We start from the raw sequence: 15946 nt of genomic DNA on the forward strand, positions 1-15946 counted from the left end.
CTGGTCAGGTGTTTCAGGTTACCGTTTGTTAACCCTTTTATAGGTGAAAGAGACATTAACCCTTAGCTATCTGTTTATGACACGCCCCCCAAATTGCAGACAGTGGGGAACCTCACTGGCGGCGATTTCTTCCTAGAACTTTAAAATAGACAGATTAATACAACACATGCACCTTTACATATACCACTAAGTATATAACTAACAGGCTTTTACATTTTAAGAACACTTTTTAACTACTGGATTTTGGGAAACTTTCACGAGAGAGTGCATCAGCTACTTTGTTAGAAGCTCCTGAGATGTGCTGAATTTCAAAATCAAAATCTTGGAGAGCTAAATTCCAATGAAGAAGTTTCTTGTTGTTCTCCTTGGCAGTATGAAGCCACTTTAGCGCAGCATGGTCAGTTTGTAGCTGGAACCGCCGTCCCCAAACATATGGGTGTAGCTTTTCCAGGGCGTACACAGTGGCATAGCATTCCTTTTCACTGACTGACCAGTGACTTTCCCTCTCAGACAGTTTCTTGCTGAGAAACATGACAGGATGGAAGTTGTGATCTGTTGCTTCCTGCATGAGAACTGCTCCTATACCACGCTCAGATGCATCCGTGGTTACTAGGAAGGGCTTGTCAAAGTCCGGGGCCCTGAGCACAGGGTCAGACATGAGCGTCGCCTTAAGTTGGGTAAAGGCCTTTTGACACTCATCAGTCCACTTAACTGCATTCGGATGGGTCTTTTTGGTCAGGTCGGTCAGTGGGGCAGCGATTTGGCTGTAGTGTGGTACAAATCGCCTGTAATACCCGGCCAAACCTAAGAAGGATTGGACCTGTTTTTTTGACTTTGGGACAGGCCACTTTTAGATAGCCTCCACCTTGGCCTGTAGGGGGTTTATGGTTCCTTGACCCACCTGGTGTCCCAGGTAAGTCACTCTGTTTTGGCCTATTTGACACTTTTTGGCCTTAACAGTTAGTCCGGCCTGCCAGATGTGCTCAAAGACCTTTTCCAGGTGTAGTAGGTGTTCGGGCCAGGAGTCTGAAAAAATGGCCACATCATCGAGGTAGGCAACTGCATATTCTCCCAGTCCTGCTAGTAGACCATCTACCAGGCTCTGGAAGGTGGCGGGTGCATTTTGAAGCCCGAAAGGAAGCACATTAAATTCATACACCCCCGCATGGGTGACTAATGCTGACCTTTCCTTGGCAGGTTCGTCTAGCAGTACTTGCCAATACCCCTTGGTTAAGTCTATTGTAGATATGAATTGGGCACGTCCCAACTTCTCCAATAGCTCATCGGTGCGTGATATTAGATAGTCGTCCAATTGGACAAGTTACCGCATTTAGCTTACGGTAGTCCACGCAAAAGCATATTTCCCCATCTAGTTTGGGTACCAGAACCACTGGAGGTGCCCATGCACTGGTAGATGAGTGTATTATACCCATCTGTAGCATGTTCTGGATCTCCCGTTCTATAGCAGCTTGGGCATGAGGAGACACCCGGTAGGGTGGTGTTCTAATTGGGTGAACATTACCTGTGTCAATGGAGTGGTATGCCTGTTCAGTCCATCCTGGGGTGGCTGAGAACAATGGGGCGAAGCTAGTGCACAGCTGCTTGATTTGTTGCCGGTGCAGACGTTCCAGGGTTGTGGAGAGGTTCACCTCTTCCACGCCACCGTCTTTTTTCCCGTCGTAGTAGACACCTTCAGGCCACTCAGCATCATCTCCCTGGACTGTAAACTGACAAACCTGTAAGTCTCTGGAATAGAAAGGCTTGAGAGAATTAACATGGTATACTCTGGGCTTTAGTGAGGAATTGGGAAATGCTATGAGGTAGTTCACAGTTTCCAGGTGCTCTTGGACCGTGAATGGCCCTTCCCATGATGCTTCCATCTTATGGGCCTGTTGCGCCTTTAAGACCATAACCTGGTCTCCTACCTTGAAGGAACGTTCTCTGGTATGTTTGTCATACCAGGCCTTTTGCTCTTCCTGAGCATTTTTTAGGTTTTCTTTAGCAAGCGCTAAAGCGTGTCGGAGGGTGTTTTGTAGGTTGCTTACAAAGTCCAGAATATTAGTCCCTGGAGAAGGTGTAAACCCCTCCCATTGCTGCTTCACCAACTGTAATGGCCCCTTAACCTCGTGACCATACACAAGTTCAAACGGTGAAAACCCTAAACTGGGATGTGGTACAGCCCTGTAGGCAAAAAGCAACTGCTGCAACACTAGGTCCCAATTACTGGAGTGTTCGTTGACGAATTTACGTATCATGGCCCCCAAAGTTCCATTAAACCTTTCGACCAGGCCATTGGTTTGATGGTGGTACGGGGTGGCAAACAAGTGGTTCACCCCATGAGTTTCCCACAGTTTTTGCATGGTCCCTGCCAGGATATTAGATCCTGAATCCGTAAGTATGTCGGAGGGCCAACCTACCCTGGCAAAAATGTCTGTTAGGGCCTGACACATAGCGTTAGCCCTGGTGTTGCCTAGAGCTACTGCTTCCGGCCATCGGGTAGCAAAGTCCACGAAAGTCAGTATGTACTGCTTTCCTCTGGGCATCTTTTTTGGGAAAGGACCCAGAAAGCCACAGCTACTCGCTGAAATGGGACCTCAATTATGGGGAGTGGCTGGAGAGGGGCCTTGACCTGGTCTTGGGGCTTTCCCACTCTTTGGCATACCTCACAAGACCGGACATGATCCGGTGTTATCCCCATTCTGTATCTGGCCTTGGTTTGAAAAAGTTTATAATCGTTCATTCTGTCCTTTGGCATTTCAGCCACCACCTCTGCTAAGGGTCCACTGAGCTGTGGCCTCAATTCCACCATGTACTGGTCTTCAGGGATGCTGTACCCAAGACAGGCTCTTTCAAAATTTTCCAAGAAGGCCTCAGTGATCACCTGCCTTGTAGGTGGGAAATTTCCTGTGTTGTGGAACAAGTACTGGCGAAGGGTTGTTAGGATTGGCTGTGTTTTGTTGCTTAGCCTTTTCTAATTCCAGGGCCTGCCGGTGGGTTTCCCTCAGGAGTTCCAGCTCTCTCCTGTGGGTAGCCTCTTTTTCTCTTTCTCTCAGATCCATCTCTTGTAGTTTTTTGTCCATATCTCGCCTGTGCTCTGCGTCTTTGATTTGTTCCTTGGCCACCATTTTTGCCTTAGAAGTCTTGGTTCCTATTTTCTTGTGTTGGGGTGCCCTCTGGTGTTTATTATCTGAACTGCTGGCTCTGTTGTCTCCTGGGGTTTGCCTAGCAACAGTGCCTTTTTTTTCTAGCTAATCTTTTAAATGTAAAGTAAACCAGAAAAACCACTTTATTTGCACGTGTGTTGTGCTGGGTACTTAACTCTCAATCAGAGTGCTATGGTATAACAAAAGACCCTTAATCACAGACATGCATCTGAAGAAGTGGGTATTCACCCACGAAAGCTCATGCTCCAAAACGCCTGTTAGTCTATAAGGTGCCACAGGATTTTTTGCTGCTTAATCACAGCTTGATAGTTCCTTGCTTAATATGCAAGCTACTGCCAGGAGAGAACAGAAAAAAAATTTCTCTCTGGTTCCTTTTAAAACCAAACCCTCTCTGCTTAAAAGCCCCTAGCAGAGAAAAGAAAAATATAATATTCCTACTGGCTTCTGGATTCGATCTTTATCCCACCGCTCTGCCACCATGTCATAACATTTCTTCCCAGATCTGGACCTTAGCGTCCAAAATATGGGTGTTAGCATGAAAACCTCCAAGCTTAGTTACCAGCTTGGACCTGGTAATTGCTGCCACCAGCTAGGAATTATACAGTGCCTAGCTCACTGTGGTTTCCCCAAAACCTTCCTTCGGCGGGACCAGCAGACCCTCTGCAGGCAAGCCGCCGAAGGCAGCCTGCCTGCCGCCCTCGCGGCACTGGCAGAGCATCCCCCACGGCTTGCCGCCCCAAGCACGCGCTTGGCGTGCTGGGGCCTGGAGCCACCCCTGCTAAGTAATCACAGTGTGGTCTGTGGTCTGGTACTGTATTACACCTGAAATGGGGGAACAGAGGACTCTTTAATACTAATCCTGACACTTAAATGTACTCTTTTTGTGGCCTGAGCCAAGACAATTAACCTTTCAGCCTGTGTTTCCCCATTTCTAAAATGGGGATGATAATAATATGTAGAGACCAGACAGAGGCAGTGCAGTGTATATGCTAAAGTTCACTAGAAAGCGCACAGCATTCCCTGACCTGCAATTTACTTGGGGAATTATCTCTGGCAATGGCTGTTTAAATGCTGGCAACTGCTCAAAATCCTTTGGCCTTCACTTCTGAAGCAGGTGACTAGGGATAGAGAAACAGATGCACCTTTCGACATGTATAAAAAAGAATTAGTTTAATACAGATATGCTCCAAAGAGTCATTTAAGTGACCCCATCCAAAATCGTAAGACTAGCCCTGAGGCATGATCATGGTTGAGAGGACTCAGTACATTTCAAGGTGTAGGAGCTGAAAAATCGTTTTGCAGGCTCAAAAAAATGCTAAGGATGGTTATTTTAAGTACACATTCAGGAATCTGGTTTGATGAAAGGCGCCACACAAACCCTCAGCTTAGCATGACTTTCATCAGGCTTCTGGAAAAATCTAGTTTACAGTGGGCATGTTCAGAGACTGAACATTGCATAGTCATTCTCACTTTAGTATTTCATCACCTGTTTTGCAGCGTGCTCCAGCATAGATATGAAACACTATTATTGATTAACATTGAATGCCTAATGTACCAACAGCTCTAATTTGCCCAGGACAGTCTCAGGTTTGCAAACCCTGTCCTGAGGAACTGTAACTGCTTGTTGTCCCAAGGCTGGGTGGTTGTTCTCAGTCAACTATCATATTGTACTATATTGTCTAGTGTTTTTTATTCTTTTGTTGTGTCACAGTTGACAATTTGTCTCTTAAACTATGTATAAAATTAATAGACAGGAAAACTAATAAATCAAGCTATAATTGTCAGTCCCCAGGCAACAGAAAAGAAACCTTTACATACAGAGAGCTTTGAAAGAAATCATGAATACTTATGCAAATACAAATTACTCAGGTTAGGCATGCAAGTTAGGTGCTTAATGCTGTTTTTTTTTAAATTCACAAACCTACATTGCAGCCCTAAAGCGATGTCCATTCTCTCAGTGTGCCCAGATTGGTTTTAGGCACACAGTAGCTTCTGTTGAGAAGTGCCAATTGTAGAAAAGGTTAGTGTATACAATGTGACCCATTTTAGGTGTGCAGTTGTCAGTTTTACATATGCAACATAAGTGGATATTTTTTCCAAATGTAGACCATCAAGTTTTACCTACAAGTATCAGAGTAAAGTGAAGTTATTTTAAATGAGAAGATATCCCTTTCTGGCCTACACATCAAGAACTTGATTGACATTCAGACTAGAGAAAGCTGCAAAGCAAGGATGATTGGAACTTCACCAGTTGCTGCATAACAAACTGAAATTTCCCCCTTGCTTTTATCGGATGTAATGATTTGGTTTCAATTCACTTCGTTCATTTAGTTTTGCTCTCTTTTTAATTTTTTTCTGTTATTGATGCCTAAATTTTGACTTATGTGTCTCTAGTTAAAAATGGAGGCAATCAAAATCAGTGGACGCTTTTGAAACAGAATGAAATCCTAGTCCCATTGAAGTCAATGGGAGTTTTGCCATTGACTTTAATGGCATCTGTCATAAACAGATAATTAAGGGTTAATGCCTCTTTTACCTGCAAAAGTTTAAGAAGTTCACCTAATCTAGCTGACACTTGACCAGAGGAACCAATGGGAGAAGAAGATGTTTCAAAAGGAAGGAGGGAAGTTTCCTTTGTTTAGAGTCAGTTTCAGTTTCAGACGGAGTGAGAAAGATCAAGGAACCAGCCTCTTATCAGAGTAGTAAGTTTTAGAAAGGAATAAATAGGTATATGTATTTTCTTTTGTAACTTGTCTTTGTGCAATTAGGGGAGTAATCAAATTTGGGTATTCTTGTGTGTACTAACGTTTCTGTCCAGGGGAACATCCTGTGTTTTAAATCTGTTGGCTGTGAGATCAGCTTGTATGCTGTCTCCCAGAGGTTTTTTTTCTTTTATCTTTCTTTTCTTTAATTAAAAGCCTTCTTTTTAAGAACCTGATTAATTTTTTCCCTGTTTTTTAGATCCAAGGGAATTGGATCTGGACTCACCAGGGATTGTTGGGGGGGGGGAAATGGAGGGGGAAGGAGTAATTCTTCCTTGTTTTTTAGATCCAAGGGAATTGGATCTAGACTTACCAGGGATTGGAGGGGGGGGGAGAAGGGAGGAGGAAGTAGTAATTCTTCCTTGTTTTAAGATCCAAGGGATTTGGATTAGTGTTCACCAGGGACTTGGTGGAGGAGTCTCTCAAGGCTACCCAGGGAGGGAAAGGTTTTTTGGGGGGAAGACAGAGTTTTCCAGATAACTCAGAAATCTGGATGGTGGCAGCGAGACCAAATCTAAGCTGGTAGTTAAGCTTAGAAGTGTTCATGCAGGTCCCCACATCTGTACTCTAAAGTTCAGAGTGCGGGTGAGACCTATGACAGCTTCAAAAAGTCATACTATATGTATTAGGCTCGTAGACTTTAAACTCAGGTGGGACCATCATGATCATCTAGTCTGACCTCCTGCACATTGCAGACTACAGAACCTCACTCATTCAGTCCTGATATAGACCCCTAACCTCTGGCTGAGTTACTGACATCCTGAAATTATGATTTAAAGACTTCAAGTTACAGAGAATCCACCATTTAGACTAGTTTAAACCTGCAAGTGACCCGTGCCCCAATATGCAGAGGAAGGTGAAACCCCCTCATGTTCTCTGCCAATCTCACCTAGGGGAAAATTCCTTCCCCCCTCAAATATGGCAGTCGGTTAGACCCTGAGCATGTAAGCAAGACCCACCTGTCAGATATTTCGGAAAGAATTCTCTGTAGTAATTCAGAGCCCTGCCTATTTAGTGTCCCATCAGCAGCAACTAGAGATATTTAATGCTAGCAGTTGCAGGTCAGCTACATGCCATTGCAGGCAGTCTCATCATACCATCCCCTCCATAAACTTATCCAGATCAGTCTTGAAGCCAGTTAGGTTTTTTGCCCCCACTGTTTCCCTTCCAGAACTTCATTCCTCTGATGGTTAGAAACATTAACGTAATTTCAAGGCTAAACTTGAAAGGTGGCCAGTTTATATCCATTTCTTCTTGTGTCCACATGGGTGCTTAATTTAAATAATTCCTCTCCCTCCCTGGTATTTACCCCTCTGATGTATTTATAGAGAGCAAACCTATCTCCCCTCAGCCTTCGTTTGGTTAGATTTAACAAGCCAAGCTATTTGAGTCTCATCTCATAAGGTAGGTTTTCCATTCCCCAGGTCATCCTAATAACCCTTCCTGGCACCCGTTCCAGTTTGAATAATCTTTCTTAAACATGGGAGACTACTATTGCACACAGTATTCCAGGTAAGGTCTCACCAGAGCCTTGTATGATGGTACTAACACTTCCCTGTTTCTACTGGAAATAACTCACCTGATGGGACTGCATTAGCCTTTCTTCACAGTTGCATCACATTTGTGGTTCATAGTGATCCTGTGATCAACCAATACAACCAGGTCTTTCTCTTCCTCTGTCACTTCCAACTGATTCGTAACCAGTTTATAGCAAAAATTCTTATTGTTAATCCCTAAGTGCATGACCTTGAACTTTGCACAATTAAATCTCATCCCATTTCTATTACTCCAGTTTTCAAGATCCTCCAGATCTTCTTTTATGATATTCTTGTCCTCCTCCATATTGGCAATATTTCCCAACTTTATGTCATCCGCAAATTTTATCACACTCCCACTTTTTGTGCCAAGGTCAGTAATAAAAATGTGAAATAAGATTGGTCCCAAGACTGATCCCTGAGGAACCCTACTAGTAGCCTCCCTCCAGCTGAACAATTCACCTTTCAGTATGAACCATTGTAGTCTCCCCTTAACCAGTTCCTTATTCACCTTTCAATTCTCATTAATCCCTATCCTCTCCAATTTAACTAATAATTTCCTGTGTGGAACCATATTGAATACCTTACTGAAATCCAGGTAGAACAGATCTAGTGCATTTTCTTTGTCTAAAAAAATCAGTTTTCTTCTCAAAGAAGGAGATCAGGTTGGTCTGACATGATCTACCTTTTGTAAAACCATGTTGTATTTTAACCCAATTACCATTCACCTCTATATCCTTAACTACTTTCTCTTTCAAAAATTGTTCCAGGATTAGTATATTAGTATACTATAATGTATATTAGTACATTAATATATTACAGATGGGATAAAACTGGAACCAGTTTTCCAAATCCCTTACTTGTAGATGAAATAGGTTTTTGAGCTGAAATTCCCCTGGTTTTGGTTTTGAAGAACTAAATTAGGCTCAAGTGTTTTTGAAAAAATTACTCCCTCCTTAGTTTTTGCCTTTCTGTATGACACATTGTTACATGCCAGACATTTGGGAATGTATTAGTGGAGGATGGGAGAGGATAGAGGGTTAAGGAAAAATTGTAAAAGACTGGTAGCTCATGCTGTATTACAAATTAGAATCTTGTGCATCAATTCAAATAAAAATTCAAGTTTTTAAAAAATAAAGCATTCCCACTGCAGAATCAAATGAGCATCATAATATTGCAGTCTTTTATTGTAATACAAGTTGGTTCATTTTATTCCATTTTCAGGTTTCATTACAATCATTGATACAGGAATGAGATTCATGAATTTGAATGCACAGTGTTACACTTGAGAGTGTATGCTGTTATTTCAACCTTGTAAAGATTCTGCATGTTGATTGGCTTGCCATTCTACCTCGTTTACCAAAAGAACCTGACCATGCAAATCAGCTACTTAGGTTAAAGAACTATGGAAAGTAAAGGTAGTGCTGGATACCTGTGTCCTTTGCAGACGGAAGGATTAAAAATCCTCGGTCAAAGTGTTCTTAGTCAAAGACTGTAATGAGAAGAAGAAATGACACAATGTGAATATATGCTTATGTTACAGATTCTACCAAGCACTGGAAAATGGTACAAAATCAAACTAGCATTACTACATTCTCTGTACTGTTATACTTTGCAGCCCTCCTCCTTCTCTTACAAGCTACTAGAATTTAATTCAGATAGTTCAGCAAATTTTCACTTAGGTGCAGAATTGATTTATTGCTATTAAAAGCTGATTATATGCACATTACACTGAAAATACAGAGCTTGATTCATTAGCAAATGTTCCTTAAAGGACTTTTTTGCAAGAATTCTATTTCAGCAGTGAGGTGCATAATGTAAGTTTAGCTCCAAACAGGAAAAGAAAAACAACCTCCCCAAACAATTGAAGACATACCATCTGTTAGGTGCAGCTACCTATTTATTTTAATAATTATCTATTTTTATTTTAGCCAAGGAAGCATCTGCAGAAGGTTATTAGTCCTTAAATATTTTGTATGCAGTTTGTTGGCATTACTGAGAGTTGGTCAGCTGGACTTCAATACTTCAGTTATAGAACAGAAAATAGCATCCCCACATCTCATGGGCCTGATCCTTAGAGACCCTGAGAACCCCCTGTGAAGAATAGAGTCCTTCATTTTCATTAACATTTGTCTTCAGTGGGAGTTAAGGCTGCTCAGCACCTTGCAGGATTGGGCCATAACAGTAATATGGTACTTGGTCCCATCTTTATATTGCATGTGGTTTGTGGGGAAAAGGCATTAAACTACCTATACAGTTAATTAATTGGCATCCTTATTGACCAGGATTAATATTGCGTATTTTAAAAAGAGTCTCTGCTAACTGCATCATTTTTTGGTACTTTTGACAACTGGGCTGTCTCAACTGTAGTAATAGATCTTTCTCTATGGGCATTGTTACCCTTATTACAGGATATTTTCATGCTGTAGCCACTAAATGGAACAATCTGAGACATGTACCAGACTATGAAATTGAATCCTTCCTCCCCCCCCCATTGTCACTATAGAGTTTATTCTTGTAGAAATTGAAAACCGAGTGTTAACAATTCATAAATCCATATGTGTTATTATGAGGGGTCCAAATCTCTCTCAAATGCATTTGTAGTATTATAATAAAGTTAAGCCACTATTCAGGTATCTCTATCGGAAGTAATTTTCTCATACAAATGGATAGCTCTTACAGTTTACATACTTTGGGGCCCTAGACTCCAATAAGTTATACCTCTGCTTTAAGTAGATTTTTGTGAACTTACACTAAAAATGTGTGCATCATAATTCTCCTAGATAAATTACATGACATCACAAATTATTAATCTGGATTACATCAGAGAGTTCATTCTTCTGTGGTTTTCAATGGACAGTGGTTTTAAACTTCTTCATTTGCAGATACCTAAACATTTTTGAATGGAGATATGGACCCTTTTGGAGATCTTAGACATAGTCTGTGGACATCCGGGGGTCTGTGGACTATGGGTTGAAAACAACTGCTCTAAGACATTTGGGGATTGTGAACATGTCTGAAAAGGTCAAATAATATGGGGTTTTCATTAATTCATAAAAATTTACCTGTCGTGTTCAATAAATGTTGGTACACAGTTCATTTTGATATCTGACAAAGTAATCTATCAAGTAATGACTTTCACATTTTAAGAGTAATCTAAATAAAAGATTTGCCTTATTCTATTAGAGCACTGGTCCAATTGGTCTAATATCCTGTCTCCCTTAGGAACACTATGAAAACTCTACTGGCCAATTTTGTTATATCGTCCATGGCAAGGCAGTCCTTTTTGACCCCTGCACTACTAAGCCTACACTGTGTTTTGTAAGACTTCATTACTTATATATTACTTTTAAAAGAACAGGCAGTTTCTCCAGTGCAATCAGCACAAACAGATCTGCCTGGAGTAATGGTGTTTGGTGACCAGGAGATTGGCAGTTTCATATTCTGGGAGTTAAACTTGATTTTTGTCACTTTAACACGTTGGGATTCAGAGTGTCCTAATATGGTCAAAAAGTGTGCAATAGCACAGAGGTCCAAAGGAGAATTCCTTTGCCTGTATTTGAGATTCAGGTACAAAGCTGTTATGAAAGCCTATAGAGGCTGAGTGTAACTCTTGTTCAGTAATGTGTCTGAATCATGTTTTGCAAATAAAAGGAGGCCAGAAACTGACTCACACTAGAGTCCCTTTGCCCTACTTGGGCAGCACACAGAGGAGTAGTACCTCTGCCTTAAATAGGCAACTGAGGATTCCCCCACTGGTTGGCATAGAGCTGGTTATATGTGCTCTGTGCCTCATCCTCCCAACATAGGTTGCACATCCAGGGTGGAAGGGCATGTGGTCAGAGCATGGGAACAGGCGGTTACACTCAGTGCCCATGGTTTGTTTATTGACAAAAGACCTGATCATCTGGAGCAATGGGTGTGTGCAGCTTCTTGCGTCCCCAATGGGAGTTGTGGAGGCAATCAGTTGTGTGTATAAATGTGCACATATAACACTTAGAGTTTTGGTCTCAAAATATGTTTCCCCATCCATAATATATTCTCTCCTAATGTGCACATTATATTGATTTCACCAATATTTTTCTTTCTTTTAATACAAGTTTTGTTTTTTTTGAAATGTCCACTGTATAGACTATTCTTCCCTCCCTGCATGAAGTATTTATGTGTATAATGCCAATTTACACTAATAGATTTTACTAGTTATTGTGCATTCAAACATTGCAATGCAACAATAGACCGGAGTGCAACCCCTGTCTAAAACAGAGCAATACGGGAAGGCCTGGAACACTGTCAGTCAACCATAGTTAATATTGGACTTCGCAGGCATCATACTAGGATTTGCATGTTGTTCTATACCTTATTATTATATACAAAAATATCAATTCAGATTTAGAATGACTGATCATACTTCCATTGAAGTCAATAGCAAAATTTCCAGTAAGCAAAACCAGGCCCATAAACTTTGCAGGAAGTCTATAGAAGTGCTAGAGGCAAGAGACGATCAGCATTACTACAGTTAGTTTATAAATTAAATTTAGATACCAAAGAAAATTTCCATCCACTCCAGGTTAATAGAACAATTATTTTCTGGTCTGAACTCACTCAGGTCTTGCTTGCTTCTGCCACCCACACTGAGTTGCAGGTTACTCCACTACTTTGAGACTTCTTGTAAGCTTTTCAGGTCAGAGATTCTTGTTTATTATTTGTATTGGCTAGGAACTCCAGTTGTGAACCAGGATCCCATTGTGCTCGGCATTAGAAACACAAAACAAAATGTGTCTGTATGGCGTGTGGCACTAAATAGGCCCTGGTCCTGATTGGAATATATTTGCAATGTTAATGCTAAAATAATGGACCCCTAAGCATAAAAAACACTGGCCTAACTGTCAGAGCTTCTGAGAATCACAACTGCCATTAACTGCAGATGAGGTGGTGGATGCTTTCCCCTTCTGAAAACTCTCACTGCTTGTGTTTTTCTGCATCTTAATAGATAATTCTGTTGATTTAACCTTAGGCTGGGATTTTGTTTTTAGTTCTTCGGTCTTATCCTGCATTTCGTGTGTACCCTCCACTCCCAGTGCATTCAGTAGGAATTCTGTGTGCATTAAGAATTCGTGATAGTGGATGGAGAAAATTTCCCATGTGTGTCTTTCCTTTTCCCCTCTCTAGCTGTTGGAAATAAATTGTTTATATTGCTAGAAACTGTTAATGTAGTTAAACTATCTTGTAGCATGCAAACCTATGTCACTCCATTCTGTTAGTGTCCCATGGCTAAAAATGAACATTTTGATGTAATTTCATTTGAGTTGCTTCATAATTTATTGATAGTTTCATTAAAATACCATGGATGTCTGCTACATACAGGGTGTTATGTAAGTCACAATAGAAAAGACAAGAAATCATAAAAAAGGCATTTTAAAGGAAAGTTTGTGTCTCTTGGATCCACCAGGTTAAAGAAAAATGGACCAAATTTTAGCCCTGGTGTAAAAACCTGGATAAGTTTGCCTCAGATTTCTGTGGGTTATAAATTTCTGCATTTCCTGTATCCACATTTACGAAATATTTATTTTCAAAAGAATAAACATGTTTGCTTAGGGATGCAGAGTACAACTTTTATAGGTACCTCTTAAACCTTAAAAACGTGTTTCCAGAATAATGAAGTAAGCTTGTTGTAAGCTTCCAGTATTGCCAACTGAGAAGTCAGTATTTACATTCCAGTTGGTTGTCTACTGCTGATGTCATTGCATTAGTGCTGGTTGGTCAAAATGCAAAGACAGGAAGCTTATGAACTGATTTAGATTTGACATGGTTGGTTGCACACTCTGATGAATTCATTCTTTATATAAAATACATATCTTAAATATTTTCCTAGTATAATGCACTATGAAAAACTTGGGAATTGTTTCCTCATTTTGATCGTGTGACATCTTGTTCTGTAAATTTGGCTCTGTGGGACTCAAAGGTGGGCTCTTTGTACTCTGCTAGCGTTATGTGCAAATTAGAATGAAGATCTACTCCACACTGTATTGTTGTTGTTTGCGTTTGGATTCTTTACAATTTCATTTTTACAGTTAGTCTCTGGCAAGCATACACTCGTGTGTGTACATCAGCAAATTTTATATTGAAAGGTTTCGAAAGTTGTGTTTTAATCCATTGATAGTAAAACTTTTGAATTGAGTAAACCTTCTGTAAAGAGCTACTTTTTAAAAACAAAATTAATTGTCCTTTGATACCATGCAAGCTCATTTTTGTAGAAGCCATAAGATCAGGGTTCAGGTCTCACAAGACAGCTTAGGCTAATATCAAGTGTCGACACTTTTTGTGGTAAAGTGTAGGAGAGCTGCATTGTTAGAGGTGCCATACTTTGGCTGAGATATTAAAAGAACCATCTGTCCATCTATGGAGAAGTAAAAGAGCCTAAGGCACTTTCTTAAAAAGAACAGAGGATAGCCCTTGTGTCCTAGAAAATATATCCTCTTTCATTAAAACAGGCTTTGCTGTCCACAGCTGTGTGTAAGCTATTATTGACCATAATGTGATGGCTGTTCTTGCCTATTTGTCACTGTACTACTAATATGTAACTCGTTATCTTGTAAGCTCTGTGGATTTAGAGTGCTATTTAAAACCAGAGTCTATTCTCAATGATTTTCTGTTTTTTTTTAGATACTTCAAGAAATGTAAAAGCATCCCCAGAGATAGCTGAAGTCTTTTTTCAGAAGTTAAGAAATAAATATGAATTCACAGTTTTGGTGACTCTAAAACAAGCCCATTTAAATTCAGGTGTTATTCTTTCTATTCATCATTTAGATCATAGGTAAGTACTGCCACCTATATTTCCTGTATCATTCATATACTGCTAAATACAAATACATACCTTAATTAAATCAGAAAAATAAGCTCAAGAAAATGATGGTAAGATCTGTTGTGCAGAAGACCACTTTCAAGCAGCTATAGTGTAAGGCAACACGCACTATGCAAATTAATAGATATTCAAAAATCTAAATCTGCCAACAGAATGTGGAACAACTGTCACTCTTTAAATGTCTCCTGCTGCTAAGGGCATAAAAAGCCATTTCACTGTTGTTGGTCATAACATTATGTGCCAGATACCCAGATGGTGTAAATAAGCATTGCTCCATTGTAATCAGCAGAGCTATACCAATTTATACCAGCTCTGGATCTGGCCCTATAACTGTAACATTTAACTAGCTGGCTCATAAGTTTCTAAAGATAGTAAAGATTTCCTCTCAGTTATGGACATACACCTATAAAAACTTGCACAGTAGTTTGTAAAGAACACCTTTTAGGTTTGAAAGACATGAAGCATTTGAGGTTTAATTCTTTCTGATAGTATAATCACTGTTTGAGATATAGAAGGGATATTCTCTAAATTTTTTATAGTAGCTGTAGCTACTGAAGCTAGCCAACCTCTGGTTCTATGAAAGGGTAAGAAGGAATTTTAAAAAACTGCAATTTTTTTCCTGAATAAATTAGTCATCACCCTGGCAACAGATCTTCTCTTCCTCCAGTGTGTAAACCATTAATTTTTTTTTCTGATATATTACTGTAATACTTCTCTACTTGATAGTTGTGCTATTAAATGAAACAGTTGTGTATATATATGATTGTAAAGAGGCTGATTATAAAGGAAACTTTCATAATAGGATTACTATTACTGGAAAACTGGTATATTACTAAATACAAGGGATCAGATTTCAGTATCATAAGGGCAATTCTCCTTCCCTACTTTTCAAACAGTCCCAAAACTTGGAACTAATTTGAGGTTTTTTTTTATTAACTACCCATCTCCCCCACTGTAGCAGGACCAGCTATCTCCTGAGTGCTTCCTCATGGTCTGGGGTGGCTCTGTGGTGCCCTGTCTTAATTTTCTCTCTCAGGTAACCCAAAGACTGTATGCTGGGCTCTCTTGCTTCAATAATATGCCTCCTGTTCTCTCTCTCAACTCTTCAGTTGTATTACCTCCTCATATATCATGTCCATCATTCATTTGCAAAATTTCTCTGGATAGCAATCATGTCTTATGTTTGTTTCAGGAGGTGCCTAGCACACATTTGGATAATTAAATAATAACTATAATGAAAAGGATGTGTTAATTCATCTAGGCCAATGAAGGATAATATTATAAATAACAGTCAGCACAGAATTGTCAAGAACAAATTGTGTCAAACAAACCTGAAAGCTTTCTTTGACAGGATAACAAGCCTTGTGGATAGGGGGAAGTGGTAGATGTGGTATATCTTGACTTTAGTAAGGCTTTTGATACTGTCTCACTTGACTTTATAAACAAACTAGGGAAATACAACCTAAATGGAGCTACTATAAGGTGGGTGCATAACTGGTTGGAAAATGGTTCCCAGAGAGTAATTACCAGTGGTTCACAGTCAAGCTGGAAGGGCATATCAAGTGGAAGCCCAAAGGGATCAATTCTTGTCCAGTTCTGTTCAATATCTTCATCAATGATTTA

General features: G+C 40.2%; 1 protein-coding gene across 2 annotated transcripts in view; it reads left to right on the forward strand.

The window, feature by feature from the left end:
• Positions 1 to 15946, forward strand: part of NELL2 (neural EGFL like 2) — a 241650-nt gene that overhangs the window by 14574 nt on the left and 211130 nt on the right. For both annotated transcript variants that reach the window (XM_030548910.1, XM_030548911.1), the window contains exon 3: positions 14125 to 14275. In XM_030548910.1, coding sequence (XP_030404770.1) covers positions 14125 to 14275 — 151 coding nt within the window. The remainder of the gene's footprint in view (positions 1 to 14124; positions 14276 to 15946) is intronic.

Source organism: Gopherus evgoodei, chromosome 1 (genome assembly GCF_007399415.2).
Source record: "Gopherus evgoodei ecotype Sinaloan lineage chromosome 1, rGopEvg1_v1.p, whole genome shotgun sequence".
In the NCBI taxonomy this organism is placed as follows: Eukaryota; Metazoa; Chordata; order Testudines; family Testudinidae; genus Gopherus; species Gopherus evgoodei.